At 53.6% G+C, this 19,403-nt stretch overlaps 7 protein-coding genes and 1 non-coding gene across 8 annotated transcripts; 5 read left to right on the forward strand and 3 right to left on the reverse strand.

Moving 5' to 3' along the window:
• Positions 1 to 464: 464 nt before the first annotated feature.
• On the reverse strand, positions 465 to 3,811 carry BO72DRAFT_524019 (acetyl-CoA synthetase-like protein; the record flags this gene model as incomplete). The annotated part of the gene is made up of 4 exons (XM_040949832.1): positions 465 to 2,359; positions 2,385 to 2,697; positions 2,773 to 3,454; positions 3,507 to 3,811. The coding sequence occupies 4 exons, from the start codon at positions 3,809 to 3,811 to the stop codon at positions 465 to 467; spliced, it is 3,195 nt and encodes a 1,064-aa protein (XP_040806198.1).
• A 2,820-nt stretch (positions 3,812 to 6,631) lies between these two features.
• On the forward strand, positions 6,632 to 8,783 carry BO72DRAFT_420174 (sugar porter family MFS transporter). The gene is made up of 4 exons (XM_040942697.1): positions 6,632 to 7,018; positions 7,119 to 7,816; positions 7,869 to 8,109; positions 8,174 to 8,783. Exons 1-4 carry the CDS (start codon positions 6,802 to 6,804, stop codon positions 8,638 to 8,640), a joined length of 1,623 nt encoding a protein of 540 aa, XP_040806199.1. The 5' UTR covers positions 6,632 to 6,801; the 3' UTR covers positions 8,641 to 8,783.
• A 529-nt stretch (positions 8,784 to 9,312) lies between these two features.
• Positions 9,313 to 9,871, forward strand: BO72DRAFT_491813 (phospholipase; the record flags this gene model as incomplete). Its single annotated transcript, XM_040948225.1, has 2 exons — positions 9,313 to 9,349; positions 9,417 to 9,871. The coding sequence occupies 2 exons, from the start codon at positions 9,313 to 9,315 to the stop codon at positions 9,869 to 9,871; spliced, it is 492 nt and encodes a 163-aa protein (XP_040806200.1).
• A 372-nt stretch (positions 9,872 to 10,243) lies between these two features.
• Positions 10,244 to 10,314, forward strand: BO72DRAFT_t12. Its single transcript has one exon. It is a non-coding gene; the product is annotated as a tRNA-Gly (tRNA).
• Positions 10,315 to 11,594: 1,280 nt separating this feature from the next.
• BO72DRAFT_420177 (alpha/beta-hydrolase) lies at positions 11,595 to 13,532 on the forward strand (the record flags this gene model as incomplete). Its single annotated transcript, XM_040942698.1, has 5 exons — positions 11,595 to 11,895; positions 11,975 to 12,289; positions 12,352 to 12,467; positions 12,540 to 12,837; positions 12,940 to 13,532. The coding sequence occupies 5 exons, from the start codon at positions 11,595 to 11,597 to the stop codon at positions 13,524 to 13,526; spliced, it is 1,617 nt and encodes a 538-aa protein (XP_040806201.1). The 3' UTR covers positions 13,527 to 13,532.
• A 426-nt stretch (positions 13,533 to 13,958) lies between these two features.
• On the forward strand, positions 13,959 to 14,459 carry BO72DRAFT_491815 (uncharacterized protein; the record flags this gene model as incomplete). Its single annotated transcript, XM_040948226.1, has 1 exon — positions 13,959 to 14,459. One exon carries the CDS (start codon positions 13,959 to 13,961, stop codon positions 14,457 to 14,459), a length of 501 nt encoding a protein of 166 aa, XP_040806202.1.
• A 371-nt stretch (positions 14,460 to 14,830) lies between these two features.
• Positions 14,831 to 17,182, reverse strand: BO72DRAFT_444124 (uncharacterized protein). The gene is made up of 4 exons (XM_040943737.1): positions 16,218 to 17,182; positions 15,744 to 16,164; positions 15,387 to 15,687; positions 14,831 to 15,308 (listed from the first exon to the last, which is right to left on the reverse strand). Exons 1-4 carry the CDS (start codon positions 17,125 to 17,127, stop codon positions 14,937 to 14,939), a joined length of 2,004 nt encoding a protein of 667 aa, XP_040806203.1. The 5' UTR covers positions 17,128 to 17,182; the 3' UTR covers positions 14,831 to 14,936.
• Positions 17,183 to 17,961: 779 nt separating this feature from the next.
• On the reverse strand, positions 17,962 to 19,381 carry BO72DRAFT_367711 (monocarboxylate transporter; the record flags this gene model as incomplete). Its single annotated transcript, XM_040940850.1, has 2 exons — positions 17,962 to 19,169; positions 19,231 to 19,381. The coding sequence occupies 2 exons, from the start codon at positions 19,379 to 19,381 to the stop codon at positions 17,962 to 17,964; spliced, it is 1,359 nt and encodes a 452-aa protein (XP_040806204.1).
• Between the last annotated feature and the right edge of the window lie 22 nt (positions 19,382 to 19,403).

Consider the following 19,403-nt stretch of genomic DNA (forward strand, 5'->3'; position numbering starts at 1 on the left):
GAATACTCAATGGCATATTTCGACAGATCAACTCTACTACTTAATCGGAGGAAGTGTATGATAGGTATGCTTTAGAGCTTAGGTCAAGTAAAGAGCAGTAGTACTCTCGACAACCCTTGTCATACAGGCAGACATACTGGCAAGGAGGCTTGAAAATCTATTTATTAATCAGCAGATCAACATAGAAACATGTCTCATTTTACGTGTACTGACCTGACCTCAGTATACTCTCTCAACATAAACAATGTGGCCAAGCAGAAAGGCTCCGGGGTCAAGCCCTCACAAGGTTTGGGTGTTGCAATGAGATCTCGGAGTCTACCGCTCCAGCCACATGATATCGTTCACCCTCCAGAAAGGGGGCGCCAGCTTCGTCTCATATATCTAGACTTGTCGCGAAGGAGAAGCGATGACGCCAGCGTGAATGAATTGATCCATTCTAGGGAACACAAATTGCAGGAGGAAACCTAATCCAACCACTCCCCAACCCACTTCCGAACCCATTCCGGCTGCACCCCCTCCACCTCCTGCAGTCGTCGACTAACCTCAGCTGTCCGCACCGTCCCCAGCGCATTCTCTGCCTCAGTCTGTCCGCTCAACCCCTCGAAGAACTCCAGCAGTTTGGCCGCCGGATTCCGCGCCAGAAGCAGTTGCAACTCCTTCTCATCGAGCTTCCTACGGTCCTCCCCGCGCCCAGCGGTCTCGACATCGAAACGAACCCGCTGTACCCACTCCCGCAGTGAGACTATCTCAAGCTCATCGACACTGCGCCGCGCCGCGAGTTCCCCGACGATAACAGGGAGGACCTCATCCCAGGACTTGGGGTGAAGGTTAACAGGATGGTAAACCTGCACCTGCCCCCGCGCAGAACCAGCCATTTTCCCACCTTGGGCTCCGCCGAGAAGGGCCAAGTCCACCAACACCTCGGCCAAAAGATCGATTGGGACCCAGTCGATGCGATTCAATGCGGGACCCAATGTATCTGGAAGGGCGTTGAGATGCCACAAACTCCGGACAAGACTTGGGAACCATTCTGCCGGGTTCCAGAGGCCCGGAGAGCGCACTGCACCGGCTACCTGGCCGACGCGGGCAAATGCGAAAGAGAGTTCCCGCTCGTTATGGTTCTCGAATTGCTGCTGCAATTTCTGTTGCGCAGCGTGGGCGAGCAGATGCTCGGCGATGTACTTGCTGCTCGCGTAGCCGTTCGGGGCAGGGGTGGTGGTTGTTATGATAGTCTCGGGGGTGAGGCCGGACTCGGTTCTATGGCCGACGGTGGAGCTAATGGAGGAGAGGAAGAAGAGATGTGGGGACTGAGGGCAGCGAGTTGTGAAATTGATGAGGTTCACTACACCCTGGAGATGGGGCTCGAAGACCGCGAGGGAGTAGTTGAAGTTCACCGTCCAGGCGTTGTGGATGATCAATGTGGTCGTTTGCTGTAGCTGCTTGAAGACTCCGCGCTGCGTTCCGAGATCTGCTCGGCTGAGATCCGCTGTCCAGAAACTCACGCGAGACTCGTCGTTAGCCAGGGGCGTTAGACCATACGTCACCATGCGCTCGTGCTGTATCTCTCGAGCGTGTTCATTGCGGTTGAGGCAATGGATATGTGCCACCGAGGGATTGTGAAGGAGTGCATGGAGGTTGTATGAGCCTAGTTGGCCCGTGGAGCCGGTAAGAACTACCGTCTCTGTTGACGGTCTGGTCGCAGACCGCGCAGCGCAATCCGCGGGCAGTTCGATCTGGCTAGTGAACTTCTGCAGCAGCTGGTCGCGCTCCTGAAGCAAAGTCTCCTGCTGCAGTTGCATTGACTCCCTACCCTGCTGATGCAGCTTTTCGACCGCATGGGTGAGCGCCGTCACGGAAGGATGCAAGTAAATCAGATTAAGCGTGAGAGCAGGTAGATTGAGACCATGCTTCAGCTCTCGGGTCAATGTGATCGTCTGCAGGGAGTCTATGCCAAGAGGGAACCAGTTCTCTGCATTGCAAAGCTTCTCTGCACTCCACCCCGTGATTGCCAGGATAGAGACACGAATGTATTCGGCGACCTGGCTAGTATTATCCACGCTACCGGGCCCTGCCACCATGCCCCCGGTCGCCTGCGCCAACTTCTCAGCGTCGGCGTAGAGAGCCTCCAGCTCCGATGCATAGAGCATCAATGTACCAGCACGTTGAACGGTACCCTTCCCAGCGCGCAACATGGGTTTCTTCGGGGTGTCAAACAGAATGTGGCTCTTGGTAATGCGGGCGTGAGCCGGACAGGCGCTGTTGGCCTCCTGAATGCTTGGCCAGAGCTTCTCAATCATCGCCGCGCGCTCACTGGCACTCGGCGCTGCTTCTGCCTTCCCGAGCTCCACGATCAGCGCGGCTTGAAAGCGTTGAGCACCGGCGACCAAGCAGCCAGTCCTCCCAGTTGGCGGCAACGATATGCTGCTCCATCGAGATCGGGTTCGTCTTCTCGCCGTTGAGAAAGACAATCACATCGTCCAGACGTGACGTTGTGCGCCACAGATCGGCCTTGGCCGGATGCGGATGATGGATGAAGAGGTCGGAAGTGTGGTATTCCTGACGATCAGGGAAGATACTGAAAGGGAACTGGTGGCGTTCATACTCAGGGGTACGCACCATGACCAGCTCATGCTCCTCGCCCGAGACGTGGCGCATCTGCACGCCGAGATGAGGGTGGAAACGCGTATACCGCCAGTCCTTGGTCGGATCTCAGTCGGTCGTCGAGTGAATCGCGGAGATCAGTCCCATCTCCGTGGCACCATAGATGCTCACCAGTTTGATCCGCTCAGCCACAGTGTCACCGATCGCCTGGGGTAGATCCCCGTCGCAGTAACCAAGGAACTCCAAGTGGGTGCGGACATCGTCCAGTAGCTCGGGGGTCTGCGCCAGCTCCGAGACGATCGATGGTGTCACGAAAGCGAAGCTGAAAAGCGTCTGCTGGCGCACTGCCACCATCCCGGCAGCGGTAGGCAAGCTTCCAGAGATTGGCATCACAAGCGTGACCTCTACAGGCAGAGTAACGAACAGGAGATGCCCTACTCCGCCAGCGTGGAAGGGGGGCAGCATCATGTACATTTTCTTGCCGAAGGCCCATTGGTTTTGTGTCTCAAAACCCGGGGGAGGGTCCAGAGTTTGCATCCGCATATGTTTGACCGCTGTCTCGTGGGTCCATGTGATGGGCTTGGGGATTCCGGTGGACCTTGAGGTATGGATTATGACCAGTAGCTCGAGGGCCGCTTCCGGGTAGGTCTTCGAAAATTCGAAGGGCGGATACTCGATGCTTACGAGTTCTTCCATACCCAGGATATCGAGGACCTGGAGCGAGACGGCCTCCAGGATTGCTGCCGCGGCAGGAGGGCGTGGTACCGGAGCAATCAGCGTGGTGCAGCTGAGCTTCTGTAAGAAGGACTGATGGGCCACGGGGCTGTTCCGGGGCGAAGTCAAGAAGATGTGCCTTCTGTATTAGTTGAGACTAGCAGTGATGTGAAAGTAGTAACGAGACTCACCATACGCAGTAACCCGCTTTCACAGCCCCAAGAATCAAAGCTGGGTATCGCCAATCATTAGGGCCCACGTAGGTGAGAACCTCTCCCTTGCCGGGGCCTAGGTGGCTCACCAGCCAGTGGGCAAGGCCGTTAATGGCATTGGCGAGAACTTCGTATGTGACGGCCTGGTACCCCTCTTCATAGCTTGCGAGGTTGCGGGGGTATTCAGCATACAGAGCTTCTGGCTTGGTTGCGGCAAAGTGGTCGACAATATGCGGCACCAGTTGACTACGAGGGTCAAAATCAGTGGAGGCGTTGAGAGTCATCATGGTATATTATTCTGAAGCTAGAAAGTGAGGCTTCGGAGAAAGGCCGCAGGAGCAGCGAGAGGTTAGGACATATAGCTTCATCGTTCCTATCGTTGTTGAGACAGACAACGGTCAGGGAAAAGTCGAGTCGTGCCAACCCAGCAGCGGTCAATGTTTTGCAAACCCACGAAAAGGAAACAAGAACCAACTCCACTTGCGAAATGATGGTTGGAGATTCGAAAATGTGAATCGAGGTCAGCACTGGAGACTCTGGCATGGAATTGGACTTCTATATGAGAAAAGCAAACAGCCGAGTCCGTGTGATGTGAGTTTCTTTGTTACCCCGACACTAGGTCTTACTTTTAGCCCTTGTCATATGCGTGATTTTCACATTACCCGCCTGGAGGTACGCCACATTTCTTCTCCACCACGGCGTGATGTGATTCTGTCTTTGGGTCTTCTGGATCTGGGGCCGGTCGCACTATGAGAGACAGGAGAATCTTTGGTTTGGAGAACAATTCTAGCACGCATCCGACCTGTCTAGGTAGCTGTTCTCGAAATCGGCGGCCCATGCGCAACGATCGGCAGACAGCCCAAAGACAAATTCGAATGTTCCTTGTCTCACAAAAGAATGTCAATCTTCTGCCAACAAACGAGAGAATCCAAAGTCGAGCATGGTAAAGCACTCTGGAAGTCCGAGAGTGACGAGGAGGCATTCAGACTAGCAGCATACCGCATACTAGTCACATGCAGGGCGGGTCGAAGCCGCAGTCAATAATGTTGTGCTCATCGTAATCGCACAAATGTCTCACCAGAAGCGATGTAATTGACCACCATAATATCCATTATCCGATTCTTCTGGTGTCGAGTATTAACGCTTGAGAAAAGGCATTAGTGTGAGTTACATCCAAAATTGGCGGGTCAACAGGTGGCGGCTTACCAATACTTCAAGTCACCTGGACGGAATGGCCTAGTCTGGGACTTGAATATGAAAGTCCTAAGTAGTGGGTCTTGCTCGAGAATCTGGCGTATGAAACGCTCGTCTTCCGGTTTAGAAGACATCAAACTTCGTAAGTGTGGACGGAAAGACAGTGTGCGACCTGCAGAAAGTGATATGACGATGCAGCTTCATCCTCCTGAGGTGGCCGTGGATATTGGGCGAGCCTCGTAATATACGGAAGGCGGGACTGTGAGCGGGCGGGTGCCGACGTGAATGATGAGCAGACCTCGTGATGACCATGTAACCAAGCCTTAGCTACCTCTGTCAGGCGGAATCTCTAGAGTGACATTTTCTTTGCGTTATGTACCGATACTGATTTCGATATGTCGGAGACAGTCATTGGGCCCAAAGGTGATGAAGTGAAAGATGTTGCACGACATACACGCGTGATTGAAACATCGAGTGAGATCGAATTCCATCAAGGCACGCGGGTTTGACCGACCATTCCCGATCATTTTCCTAGCCTGGGTCCGAGTGAGCCAATGGTCTGGACTCTGGTGGTCTTGGAATGGGATGGAATGGGCATGGCATACGACAGATCCTACTGGGATCAGTTCATAGACCGCTAGGCCATCTACTTGGCGAGAGTGGCAAAACTATTATCAATCCGACCTGGTCAATTCGGCTCTGAGGTAAAGCCCGCCTCACTCAAAGCCCGGTGGCATTTATGTAATCACAAAGGTGGTAGGCGGCTTAATTCGAACTGCGACACGATGGTCATCTAGGAATGACGTCCGCAGTCTCTTTCGTCTCGGGCAAAATAGGTCTGTACTCATGCCCTTGATACAAGGCAATATTTCCGCCGGAACCTCCGCCGGGGCGGACCTGGCTCTCCATCAGGTGTTTCCCAATCCGCAAGCAGGCTCACTGTGTTTTGGATCCGTGGGCGTTGAGAGAGCTTGTAGGCGACACGAGGATTCTGGACGATGTGCTAGAATATCAGGCCTTTGTGGCCCACTCACATCTGGTTTTGGGCCTTGGTAGTGCAGGGCTGTCATTTTGACCAGATTCTGGAGAATCCGGCTCAAGCCAAAGTGATGGTTCAAGTTTGACGGTGCACTGCAGAACACCATGCTGACAAGGCTCTGATCGGAAGAAAGAAAGAAGCGCCCCCTTCTTCGGTCAACTCGAGCTAGAAGAGTTGTTCCAGAGTCATATTAGACCCGATACTCTCACTTACCTTGCAACTCGAGATCAAAATCGCTGGAACAAGGACGTCAGAGTCGTGACTGGGTGTTTATAGGGATGATTATTCGCAGGAGATGGCTCCAGAAGATTGAATAGTTGCCACCGGCAATCTAAAGTATTTCGAGCCCCTGAATTCACTTCTTGTTATCAAACTTTGCGGTTGGGCTATGAAGCAATTTGAAGCCGTTATAGCGATTCTGGAGATAATAGGTAATGTCGCCTTGCCACGGTGGAGATACTGGAGGTCAACCGGAGTCAGTTCCCTATCCCACATGCTCATGAGCCTAGCTAAGAATTTTAGCAGCATTTGTCGCCTAATGGGTATGCCTCCTAGTGTAGTGGGCATCGAATGTAACTATAGATAGTATGTTGTAGGACAGTCGCAATCACGTGATCCTAAATGGCATCATTCTACCGGCCCGGTTAAGATTCAATCCTCCGGACAGTGAATGAATGTCTTCGGTTCCGGCGGAAGATGAGGGCTTTCGGGAGTCGGGACCAAGTGGGAACAGAACCCACTGCGGTCGGAACCGAAAACATTTCCCCTCACAGGCATCCGGTGACCCTAGAAGATGTTACAACCGGCTTGGCTTGAGGCCTGTCGGCCTGGCCTACGTTACTACGGATTCAATTATCGTTCAGAGGCTCCACTTCCCTAAACCTGGAGAAGTAGCCCTTCGCTTCCCCATGGGACGACTCTCCGGGGTAGAAATACGGCCCCACGGCCACTCTGCCCCAGAATGCCTCGTGCTGTGTCGTGATAATAACGAGAACACATTTTTTTCTGATTGATAGTGCTCATCCGCAGCACTTTGGCGCGATGTCCGTGAAAGAAGCCATTGCAGCGACCGACAAGGCTGCCCTAACCCGCACCGCACAGGCGGTAGCGGCTCGCGAATATGAACAACAAGGCTGGTTGGAGAGAAGGTTGAAGCCCAAGACCATCACCGCCCGATATCCCTTCAAGGGCGCCCCTTTGCTCTATGCGACATGTGCGTTCGGTAGTTTGGGCGATGCCCTGTTCGGATACAACTCCGGTATGTCCTACCCCGACCGTCAAGCTAGAAAAAGAAAAAAGAGAAGGATCAGAAAAGACAAGATAAACAAGAAGAACGGCTAATGGCAAGTTCAACCCAGGTATCATGTCGGGTCTTCTCGTGAACCCCGTGTTTGTCGCCCGCTTCTTCAAAGACTACGGCGGTGCGGACGGTTCAACATCCGGGGTCGATCCCTCGATTACCGGCATAGCAGTGGCATGTTTACAGGCCTCCGCAGCGGTGGGCGCTCTCATCGCAGGACGACTCGGCGATATCATCGGGCGCAAGAAGTGTGTCCGGATTGGAGGGTTCATCTACTTCTTCAGCGCGTTTATCCAAATGTTCGCCCCTGGGTTTGGCACCTTCATTGCTGGTCGCACCATCCAGGGCCTGGGTGTCGGGTTTCTGTCCATGACTGTGCCCATCATCCAGACGGAGATTGCTGCCCCGCATCGGCGTGGAATGATGGTGGGGATTGAGTATACCTTCCTCATTGCCGGATACATGCTTTCGTGCTGGGTGGACTACGGCTTCAATTTTCTCTTGCCCGGGAAGATGTCTTGGCAGGGGCCGTTCATCATCCAGATCGTCCTCTCGTTTATCCTGCTAGCAATGTCATTTTATCTCCCTGAGACCCCGCGTTGGCTGGCCAAGAACGGATTCATGCAGGAGAGTCTGCAGACCGTCGCCGACCTGCACGCGAACGGCGATACCGAAGCCGAGCATGTGCAGAAGGTCTTCGTCGAGATCGAAGAGGCTGTCATCTTCGAGAGCAACCTCGGAAAGTCCACTTGGATGGTAAGATCCTCATGTCTTTTGTCATTCAGGGCGATACTAAGACAGTCAACAGGAGATGTTCACGCGATACCGCAAACGGACCATTGTCGGGATCACGGTGCAGATGTTCGCGCAGCTCAACGGCATCAACATCATCTCCTTCTACCTCCCCAGCACTCTTGCCACCGCGGGCTTCGATGAACGAAAGTCTTTGCTCTACACCGCAGCGAACGCGCTTCCGTATACTGCGGCTACAGTCGTAACATGGTGGTTGGCAGACAAGTGGGGTCGGAAGCCGTTGCTCATCCTCGGAGGTGAGTTTTCCCAATCAGTGAGAATCTTATCAGGGCCGGACAGCTAACATTTCCATCAAACCAGGTATCGGTATGGCAATCCTGCTCAGTATCGTCTGCGCCTTCACGGAAGCGGACTTGGACATCCACACCCGCGCGAACGGACAGTACGCCTTCGTCATGCTCTACAACATTGTATACGGGTTCACGTGGGGCCCGATGCCGTGGCTTCTTCCCGCTGAGATTTTCCCCCTGCGCGGCCGCAGCAAGGGTATGGCGCTGGCCACCACCAGTAACTGGATCTTCAATTTCATCATCGGCATGGTTTCTCCGGATGCTTTTGCCGGAATCCACGGGTATTTCTACCTGGTGATCGCCGGGTTCTGTCTGTTCTCAGCTGGGCTGGTGTACTTTTACTACGTGGAGACTGCCAACAGCACGCTGGAGGAGATTGCAGAGTTGTTTGGCGATACGGCGTTCGCGGGGGCGGACGGAGAGGAGATCCGGGGGGTGTCGGAGGTGAGGACCGACCATGGCAAGGATATTGCATAGTGTAAGCATATATGGCCCCTGAGGGTGCAATTCTTGTTCTGAGGCACCCATACTCACAGGGTATGATTTCAAGGCGAAAAATGCCCAAGACACCGGGGTACATTTCCCTCTATTGATGAACTATTCATGAATTTTCGCAGTCGAGCCGACATGATGCATGAAGATATTGTTTTGCAAGTGATTTGACAATTGAATCTTATTCTTCTTTAATGAAACAACAACGGCAGTTGGCTTCTCTCGAAATCATACACCCCCGAAAATGCAGGAGGGGTTATTTTGAAGTCAACCGTGGATTTGTGGTGCTGGATGCGACCCGCGTGCCGTGGAAGCGAGGCATGCCGAATCCCCACCCGAATACGGGCGTACCCGAGCAAACTCACAATCCTTCTTTGTTCCCCCACAAAAAAGGATGGTACTATGTGCTGTTCGCAGATAATTCTGGCTCCTGGTGTATAGGTCTAGAAAGCCTTCCAAACCCAAATTACGATCCCGAGTCTTGTCTCTGTGAGCTTGGACAGATGGCTCTCGTATTCAAACTTCACAGCCACGGCTATATATATTTAGGAAATCCATTCCTTAGAGGCGCATTCTCATGGACCTAGATTCAACAGTCACGTAGCGTTGTGGAACGTTTTCGGAACGGTGCATCATTATCACCATCACATTAACCTCATGGCCCCAAGACAACAGCATAATCCAGCGGCGCGATGTATGTCTGACTATCAACGCACAATGGAACAATTGATGAGATCAGGGCTAACAGCGTGCTACCAAAGCCGCCACTTGCGGGGTATCCCGCCCAACGCAGCAGCAAAAGGAGACCTGCACGGACTACCTGCTCTTCGACGCCACGCTGCAAGAATTCCTAACCTACAAGCGCGACGTGCAGGGACGACCCCCCTGGCTCGACTGGACGGACGACGGCTGTTCAGCCTCGATGGACTACCCGCTGGGCTTCAACTTCCATGACAGCTGTCTGCGCCACGACTTCGGATACCGGAATTACAAGGAGCAGGGGCGCTTCGACCACGCCCCCTCGAAGAAGGCGATCGATGCGCGCTTCAAGCAGGATCTGGTGGACATGTGTCGCGGGGTGACGACGCCGTGGCATCGCATCAATAGTCATTGGAGCTGCGTCAATTGTGCTCATCTGTACTATCGCGCGGTGCGGTGGTTCGGGAAGTTCGGGAGGCACGTCCCTAGAGTACCTCCGTTTAGTAAGAAGCGGTAGAGATGTCGTGATCATACCGTTCGCAAGGTGTTTGTGTATTTCACTCCGCAAGAGAGGGAATATCCTCGCCGGTAGAGATAGTCAATGTTGTAAGTACAATACAGAGTCGGGTGTGGATCATCAGGAATGTTTTGAATTGGGACATCGCCTTCATCCAGGTGACCATTCGCCTTTCTATGATATTCTATGTTGCAATAGCTCTCTGCTGTGGTCAAGTTGATGATCGCATGGATCTGGGTGTGGACGCATCTATTGATGATGAGAAATGCATGGTCTCTATTGACTAGTGGGCGGACCAGGGTAAAATGCAATTGCGAGTAGAAAGGCTAGCTTGCTCCATTTAACTAAGATTGCCGGCATTACCTCATAGAAGCATCATTGGTCTAGTGGTAGAATTCATCGTTGCCATCGATGAGGCCCGTGTTCGATTCACGGATGATGCACTTAGCATTTCTTTTTTTCCCCTTGAACACTTTCGTCTCTTAGCAATCCACGAATCCCAAATTGTCCACTAGCCCTGTAAATTAGCTCATGCTTCACTCGACACCGTTTTAAGCAATATTTACATCTGGCTTGACCTCACAGTGTTCCAATAAATGGATCATAACTAAATAACCGTGTCCAGATCCTAAATGGGGTTCATGGCCACGAAGAACCGACCGATCATATCCCACCGACTACGCGATCTTTAGCGTAAATGAAAAAGGTGGCTTTTGAGCTAATAGAGCCTAACTTTGCTTCCCGACAACCTCGTTGGCGATATTTGGTTCTTTCTATACAATATACTATCATCCAAGAGCTACGTACAGGTTTGACCTATTTGCTTGAAATTTCTCATTCCCGATTTTTGGCTGTTTCGCAAAACAGTTTCCCTTTCATACATAGCCTTGTCATTGCCCTGGCCGATGTCATATGGTCGATTCGGAAGCTAGCCATTTGTCGATATCTTTACTAAGAGTACGGGATGTGACATAGCCTCTTTCACTTTGAATGATCGGTGATTCTTACACTTTGCCTGTTTGGTGCTAATTCGCGGTCGTATTGCCTGCTTCAGGAAGACTACTCCGAGCCACATATTCCGTGACGCCGTCGATTCAACAGGTTCTACACTTCGGTTCCAATTGCTTAGGACAATACGTCCCCCATGCGAGAGGGCGATATATCTCGTAAGCGAGTCCTCAGAGCGTCTTCTCCTACACTGTCCCCGGTGCAACGCGCAATCTCCGTGCCTACATGTAAAGACGACATGGAAAATGGGGCGACCATATAAGGTTCTTACGATATCTCGGCGGGACATCATCACCACGGGAGCAGTCGGCTTTCTCCCCCGCATAATGAATTTGCCGGCACATTGCCCTTTGGGCTTGGCGTGGAATTCAATCCTGCTCTACAGTCCGTCAAGCCGGGAAACATGGTCTGATTCCGGCTCGAATACGTACGTACGGGCTATTTCAAATGGGGTGCTTGGCTCCAGGTGCCCGGGTTATCATTTTCTTCACTACCCCACACTCCCCACGCTCCTTGTCCCGTCAGGGAAGCTCACGCCTGTCTCCGTTGTCGGGTTCTCGGTCATCCGCCGCACTCGGAGCTTTCAGACACAGCATGTAGTTGGAGTTCATAAGTTGCCCCATACCCCAGCCCGTCCAGGCCAATATGAGCTGTAAAACAACTCGCATTAGGGAACAAAGCTGTTCAGTAGAGAAGCACAACACTTTCGCGAGCCATGACTCCGTGGGCGACTTTTGGGTGGCTCGGCCTTGCTTCCCTGGCTCTGGCCGAGTTGAACCCTCCTTATTATGCGGATCTGAGTTGGCAACCCGCGCGGACCTTGTCCAACTGGTCGAACTTGACCGTCGAGACCCGGACCGGAACCTTCATTGGCATGTTGAATGATACCTATCCCAATGTCCGCCAGTTCTTGCGGGTGCCCTATGCGCAGCCACCGGTTGGCGACCTCCGCTGGCTTCCTCCTCAGAAACTGGCGCACTCGTCGAAAAGAATTGACTCGACTCGATTTGGCCCGGGTAAGCCAATGCCTCATTGATCAGCCATGGCAAGGATAGGATTGTCGCTTGATAACAACGGCTGACCTTTTCCCTTCAGCATGTCCGCAGTATGTTGCTGCGGGCGAGTCCATGTGGGCTCAATATGAGCCGCCGAATCTCCTACTGAGTATCGGCGAATCCGACAACCAGGGCTCCGTCGCGTGGTCATCCTCGGAAGACTGCCTATCACTGGCCATCTGGACCCCGGCCTATGCCAACGAAACCTCCCAGTTACCCGTCGCGCTCTTCGTCACGGGAGGAGGAGGGACCACAGGGGGCATCGCGATCCCCTCCCAGCTGCCTTCGAACTGGGTTGCCAACTCGCAGGAGCATATTGTGGTGACCATTAACTACCGGGCAAATATTTTCGGCAGTGGGTACTCAGCTGGAACCCTCATCAGACGGATTTCTAACGACAGAGCTTTGCGCTTCTAGATCCCAAGTCTAAAGCTTTGAAGGAGACATCCTTGACTCTGATGGATGTGCGCGCGGCGGTGGAGTGGGTGTCGGAGAATATTCGGGCATTCGGGGGAGATCCAGAGAACATTATGGTAAGTTTGCAATGACTAGGCCCCTGACAACCGTCTGAGGATCAAGTCTGATCAATCTTTTTCGTATGGCAGCTGTGGGGCCAATCCCAGGGCGCTGCCCTGACACACCTCTACACCCTCGCCTACCCGGATGATCCTCTCGCGGTCCGCTTCGGCGTGATCTCTGCGCCCCCGTCGGTGACCATCAACACCACTGAGACGGAGGACGTCTATGAGGACTTCCACATCGTTGCCAAGGGTCTGGGATGCAACTACGGAGACGACGCCGAGGCGGAGCTGGAGTGCATGCGCCAGGTGTCCTGGGTTCAGATCGAGGAGTATATCAACCGCTACAACGGCACCCCGTCCATCGCGTTCACGAACTATATCCGTTTGTCTCCCTTCCCCCTCTTTCCTTTGTCCCGATCCCCATTCTCTTATTCTTTAGTCTCATGTGTTAGAATACGACTAACGAACGCGGGATATATTACAGCCGACGAGAAGTACATCTTCGCCAATGAAACCGAGCGCTACCGACTGGGTCGAGTGGCTCCCGGGCCGGCGATCCGCTCCAACGCCGCCCGCGAAGATCCCATCACCCCCGGTAATGACACCGCCACCATGGAGACGACCGGCGAATGGCTCTGCGCGTCGTACAAGGATGCGCTCTTGCGGGCCTCACTGGGCCTCGAGACGTACCGGTACGAGTGGGCGGGCAATTTCACCAACATCAGCCCCGTTCCCTGGCTGGGCGCGTTCCATTGGTCCGATCTATTGATGATCTTTGGTACGTACATGCTGGATGTCGGGGAGATCTCGGAGCTAGAGGTCACGACCTCGCGGACGATGCAGGATTATTTGCTGGCGTTTCTCAAGGACCCTGCCACAGTCAGCACGGCGGTGGGTTGGCCAGCGTTCAATGCCAGTGCCCCATCTGGAGGGTTGATTCTGGAGTTTGGGAACACGACGGCCGTGCGAAACGTCACGGGCGATTTCCTGGAGGCCGGTTGCTGGGACTCCAGCGCTCCGTTCCGCATCTTCGGACGCGATGAGAGAGTTCCGCTGGAGTGGAGGGGATAGATCTGGCAACACTCAGAGAGACCATGTGTCTGGCGTAAGATCAAAGGAAAGAACATAGTTTCCGGAGAGCCTTTTTCGGCGAAGTATATGAAGCTTCTGTTCATGATGACTATGTTGATGATTGTTGGATGTGGTTTAGCAGGTGGTAGAGTGAACAATAATTTTATAATATCTGCAACATGAAACAACCCCAACCAGGTGACAGAGCCAAGCTCAATGGCAGTAGTCAGAAGCAAGCTTGTCAAAGACCAACGCGAAGAATACCGCCATCTCAAGATACCTCAAAGAGGTGAACCTGTTCCACACTGAAATACTCCTGCTTACAATCAGTGTTCCCTTCGTGTTGATTGGAAGTATATAACCCGCCCTGATATGCTTTTATTCTACATGTTAGTCAGCAACCCCCCTTCAACTGACAGACCTACAACCAACATGTCTCCGCCACTTTACCACCTCAACCTCGCATACTACGTGCACTATCTGCCGGAGCAGCTCCGCCCCCTCCAGGTACCGGTGCAGCGCCCGCGGATGACGCACCTCAAGTGTGGGCTGTGCCACCGCCTCCAGGAGGATCCGGAGAGCGCGCTGCACCAGTGCTCGAACTGCTACAGCTGCTTCCATCTGGGCTGTGTGGCGCAGCTGAGGATCCACGAGCTGTCGGAGCAGAATGTCCGGCTGGTCTACGGCTGCCCGAGCTGTGGCACGCCGTGGTTGACTCCGCAGCATTCTGCCGAGGAGCGCGGGAAGTCTGCGAGCCCCGGGAAAGAGAAGAAGAAAGTGAACTATCAGTCCATGTACCAGTACCAGCGCAACGCGGAAAACGACTATGTGTGTACTGTCCGCATGCCCGATGGCCGGCTATGCGGGGTGACTGCGGCATTTTGGGATGCGTTCGCGGCGCATCACGCACGCCTGCATGAGTCCTGGAGGTGAAGTCGTGGAGGTGATGTCCTGGAAGGTTGTAGTTCTGTGGAGTCGGTTTGCTTCTTTGCCTGCCTGCCGGTCGTTGATACAGCGCACGAAGAACAAAGTAACAAATCCATGAAAAAATCATGGGGGTATTATTCTAGGTAAACCTGCCGTCGCTCTTATTTGAACTGTATAAAAATCTTACTTTATAGTCAACCATTATAGATTAACGCCCTTTTGACCCCAGCACATACGACCACAGGGTGTGGAAAACAGGGCTTCCCGTCCGCTCAGCCGTACTTAAGCCACACGCCGGGAGGTTAGTAGTTGGGTGGGTGACCACCGGCGAATCCCTTCTGTTGTATGTTTTTTGAGTTACATCATTTTTCACAGGACGAGCCAGAAGTGGCATCTCTACATTACAACATTGTAAGAAGGCTTGCGTACAGATGCCGAAGTGAAAGACCCGGAGTGTCCATCCTCGTCCCCGTCACAATCCCTCTACCCCGACCCTTCCTGTCCCACCCAGTCGAACGTATTCAGCAACTCCAGCCCAAAATGCACCGGGGAGATGGAACCCCAGTTCAGGTCCGTCCAGGCAGCGACCTCATAGTCGCCTTGGGCCTCTGCCGGGACATTCAAGTGGTGGTCCAGGACGCGCTCGATGAGCTGCTTGCAGCTGGCGCAAGACGCGCTTGTTGGGGTCCTCCGGAGAATCCACTCGAGGAAGGCGACCAGCAAGCTGAGTTGCTGCACAATGGCCGAGGGCGTCAACCCCGGAGCCAGAGCCGTAGAATTTGACCGCCCCGAATAGGTGGACTGGAGTAATTCTTGGCAAAGGATGCCGCCCCCAGGGACCCCGTATTCGAGGAGCTTTGCCTCGAGCGTCAGTAGTTGTTCACGTTCGGTACCGGAAAAACCGGAAGGTGTGAAAAACACAGATATACTTACCATCCATTCGAAGTCACGTCGCATGAAAGGACTGCTGAAGGAGTCGCGGCGTTTCCACAGCTCGATGGTCAAGCGCACGAGGCCGAAGCTCGTCAGAAGGAGGTCGGTCGGCGTGTCGGGCGGGCCGTGGGCATGCAGTAAGCGCTCCACGAAGAAGGTATTTTTGAGGTGGTCGAGCTGAATGGTAATCTTGAAGTACAGTCTCTCCAGGGGGAGGGTGGGGTCGTCCAGGTCTTCCGCTCGGTAGATCAACCCTGACGGGAGGGAGGCGGCGGCTGTGATTTGCTGAGTCCTGATTCGTCTATATGATTTAGTGAGCACTCCCACTTCCCTATGGTGTTGGCTTAGGCCACCAACCGAAGCTGCTCGATGTCAACCGAATTATGTTTGTGCAGCGCGATCCCTAAGAGTTCATCTCGAATGGCGGCGATGATATGGCGGGCGCGGATGAGGGTGGCGGGATAGACCTCCCCAGCTGTATTCCATCCGCGGTCGTCCAGTGACTCGATCGCCTGGCTCAGAGTCACCTCATTCGACGCCAGGTCCTCATCGCGCAGGTCGAGGGGCAGTGGCATCGAGCAATAGCCAAGAGGAAGGAGAGGTGGCCGGCCGGTGAACGCCACCCCGAACTTATCGGTTGCGAAAATCTGGGCTGCTAGCCGCCTTTGGTTCTCGGCGCAAAAGGATGGCTGATAAGCATATCCGTTATCAAGTACATGGAGTCCCAAATACGTCAGCATGGTGACAGCCAGGCCGTGGGAGGCGTAGCTGGGAATCCCTACACGTAGTCAGCATTACAGGATAGCCAGATGATGGGATGGTTTCTCTAACGGGAATCTCCGTCCAGAACAGAGTCAAGTACTGCCTTTCGCCGACACAAGTCTAGAAGGAGATCGTTACCCTCAGTGAAAGCACGAGCGAGCTCGATGGAGTAAGTCAAGCAGGCTCGGGCCGTGTCAGGACACCGTCTCTTGGTAACAAAATCCATGGGATTGTTGCGTAAGGAATCGACGTCGTCCGATACATGTTCGCTGGCCGCCCACAATAGACCCATAGATTCCCATCGCAGATTGCTGCCGCAGAACTGATCAATCCACGAGGAGGCACATCGTTCATCTTTGACCGGCTGTCTGGTGTTGTTACACAGAGTTCCGGCCAGAATGTGTAGGTCCGACTCGCTTCCACGAAGATATTGTTTGAACTGCACCTGCAGTGACGCCAGGATACGGTCGATGGCGATAAGAACCCAGCCCTGCCGCTCCCTTGAGGGTGGCGGAAACGAGACTTGATCGTCTAGGTGGTCGCGCAAGCAACGGAGGACGTAAAGAGCCGACTCCCGTAGTGGTGGCCGAAGGTCCCCCCAGGCTACCGGAGATGGAACTCTCTTCCTTGCAGAGCTTGACGGGGAAAGCGTGCGCTTGGCACCGAAAAGATTGCGCTGCGTCTCTTCCAGCAAACTGTTGTGGCTTGTATTCCCAAAGTAGCCATGATTCATGGCATCATCGTTTGCATGCTTTCGGAGGACATTTGGTGGGCTCTCCGCAATATTCCTCTCGGTAGCTGGGATGGACACGCGGCTCTGACCGGAGGCCGCCGTCACCAACGCGGATGAGTCGGAATAAACGCAGTTGATTCTACGTCGTGCTCTCAGGCATCTGTTGCAAGTAGGCTGCGAGCGGTCGCAAGCAAGTTTCCGAGACCGACAAGGCAAGCACGGTGGAAAGCGGCGGTTGCGCGCCATCACTCAGCGAAAGAAGACTATACGCCTTCGAGTGTTGTTGTTCTTGTTGTTGTTGTTAAGACAACTTCAATGGCTTGCAGGCGGGGGAGCGGCAAGAGGCGGGGGAGCGGCAAGAGGCGAGGGGGCGGAGCGGAGTCCGGCGAGCTGCAACTACCAAGATGGCAACCCTTTCTCTCTCGCTCTTCTCTCTTCTCTCTCTTTGTCGGGTTTTCAGTTGTTCCGTGGGTACTGTAAAGACAGCAAGTTAGTATATATTTCATTTTTTTATTATATTTTTCTAAAATTCTTTTTTCTAAAATTTTCAAATTCGCCGCATTGCATCAATCTACACAAAAAGTGCTTCAGAGGTGTCTAAGCAGACTAAATAGTAGAGTAAATCCACTAAGAAGGGTAGACTATGAATAGGAGCGTTGTCGCAGTATACCGCTGGCAGATACCAAGATATATTGGGCAGAGCTTGTGTCACGCCCTTGACCCCGGTTGCAGCCACACCTCACCAATCTTGGGATTTTGTAAACGTAGGGCATCTTATGTTAAAAGTACCTTAAGAAATGCCTTCTCAGAATGTTGATCCTTGCGTCAACAATATAAGAGCTTTCTACACTTTTCCATTCACCTATTCGTGGGTGGGTCCAATTTAGGCACCGTGTGCTATAGGGTACATGACCAGAGAAACGGAAGATTACAAGTATGAGCTTACCACTCCAATAAAGATCAAGAACTCTCTTCTACCTCAATGTTGTGGAACACCTAAATGATCGAAAATATCAATTTCGAATGTTCCCAGTCTCCGCATTTGACAAGATAGTGGCACCAGCATCCAAGAAAAGAACCTTAAGACGAGGAGATACGAGATCTGCCGAACAGTCCGAAGGGGGATTTCCTGTTCTCTCCCCGCGACTGTCTCAAGAAATATCCCAGACCCCCCAAAGAGGAGACCAGCATGAGAGCGCCGAGGTAAACGACGAGGGGCCCGAACATGCCGAACCGAAAGCTGGCGGAACTCTTCGACTCTCGCAGCAGACCCTCGGCAATGGGCGCGGTGCAAATATTGCCGAGTCCCTTGCCGAACGCCATCCAGCTGAAAACCAGTTGCGGATCGTCCGCCAGCATCGAGCCGAAGCGCGGCCAGAGCACCACGTAGACCCCCGCAGACAGCCCATACACCAAGCTAAACACTAGCAGAGGGGCCAGTGATCTCGCCAGCCCCCAAAGGGTGAAGGTGGCCACTCCAGATATCATCCCCGTCATCACCACCAGCGTGAATATCTTGCTGTTACTGAGCCGATCTACCAGGTAGCCCACGCTGAGTTGCCCGAACACCGTCGCCAGGTTCAGAGCCGCGAGGACCAAGGCCCCCAGGGTTCCGGACAAGCCCATGCTGGAGGCCACGCTCGGGAGATACAGCGACGGGATGTAATACGCAAAGCTTTGGGCGAGGTTCGAGACAGCGAGAACCCAGAACAGCGGTCGCTGGACGAAAGCAAACTCGTCAATGCAGCGGGTCGTCGTTCTAAGCTGCTGAGGCGAGGCGGGTAATCGTGGCCGACAGAGGGGCAGGATGGGGACTAGAAGAACGAGTTGGACGATGATGAAGATGCGCAGCGTAGTGCGAAAGCCATACCGCGCCAACAGCCACTCAAACAGGAAGGGAAGCCCTATGCCGCTGAGGCCGCCACCGGCGTAGACGATCGCGTAGGCAAAGGCCCGGCGTTGGATGAACCATTCGTTGAGCATTGACAGGAGGGGAAAATAGATGATCAAGAACCCCAATCCATAAAGCACGCCCTGAGCAGCCATCAGCACAGAGACTGACGAGGCAAAAGAAGCTCCAAGGAGGGACAGGATGCAAAGGCTGGTGCCAAGCAGGACCATGCGATACCGCCACCGAGGGAATCGTCGGACAAGTGGGGTAGCCACCGGTGCACCGAGAAAGTAGATGCTGGTCGACACGGTGCCAACCACAGCGACGTTGGGCGAACCAGCAAATTCGGCTTGCTGCGAATAGTACGACTGGAACACCCCATAGGCCATGGGGAAGCCTGGTTTCCGTCAGCGCCACCGGGATCACAACTAGCAACAGCCGGATGCATTGGATCTTACCCCAGAGCACTGCTTCTACGATAAAGCATGCGAAAAGAAACCTTGAGGCCGCCAATCCCCTGTCTGGGGGAGGGAGAACCGGAATAGACCGACTTTCCTCTCCTTCACCATAAGGCTGGGGTTGAGCAGGCTGCGGTGTTTCGGGAGTCATCTTCTATAGTAGCAACCTATTC

The sequence above is a fragment of the Aspergillus fijiensis genome (genome assembly GCF_003184825.1).
Source record: "Aspergillus fijiensis CBS 313.89 unplaced genomic scaffold BO72scaffold_3, whole genome shotgun sequence".
Taxonomy (NCBI): Eukaryota; Fungi; Ascomycota; class Eurotiomycetes; order Eurotiales; family Aspergillaceae; genus Aspergillus; species Aspergillus fijiensis.

Excerpts from the sequence above, each read along its gene's own strand:
- BO72DRAFT_420174 (XM_040942697.1), top strand. The coding sequence starts at position 6,802 with ATGTCCGTGAAAGAAGCCATTGCAGCGACCGACAAGGCTGCCCTAACC. Across the intron at positions 7,817-7,868 it reads TCGGAAAGTCCACTTGGATG|GAGATGTTCACGCGATACCG; the intron begins GTAAGATCCTCA and ends GACAGTCAACAG. Across the intron at positions 8,110-8,173 it reads GCCGTTGCTCATCCTCGGAG|GTATCGGTATGGCAATCCTG; the intron begins GTGAGTTTTCCC and ends CCATCAAACCAG.
- BO72DRAFT_444124 (XM_040943737.1), bottom strand. The coding sequence starts at position 17,127 with ATGGCGCGCAACCGCCGCTTTCCACCGTGCTTGCCTTGTCGGTCTCGG. Across the intron at positions 16,165-16,217 it reads TGTTCTGGACGGAGATTCCC|GGATTCCCAGCTACGCCTCC; the intron begins GTTAGAGAAACC and ends GACTACGTGTAG. Across the intron at positions 15,688-15,743 it reads GTTGACATCGAGCAGCTTCG|ACGAATCAGGACTCAGCAAA; the intron begins GTTGGTGGCCTA and ends TAAATCATATAG.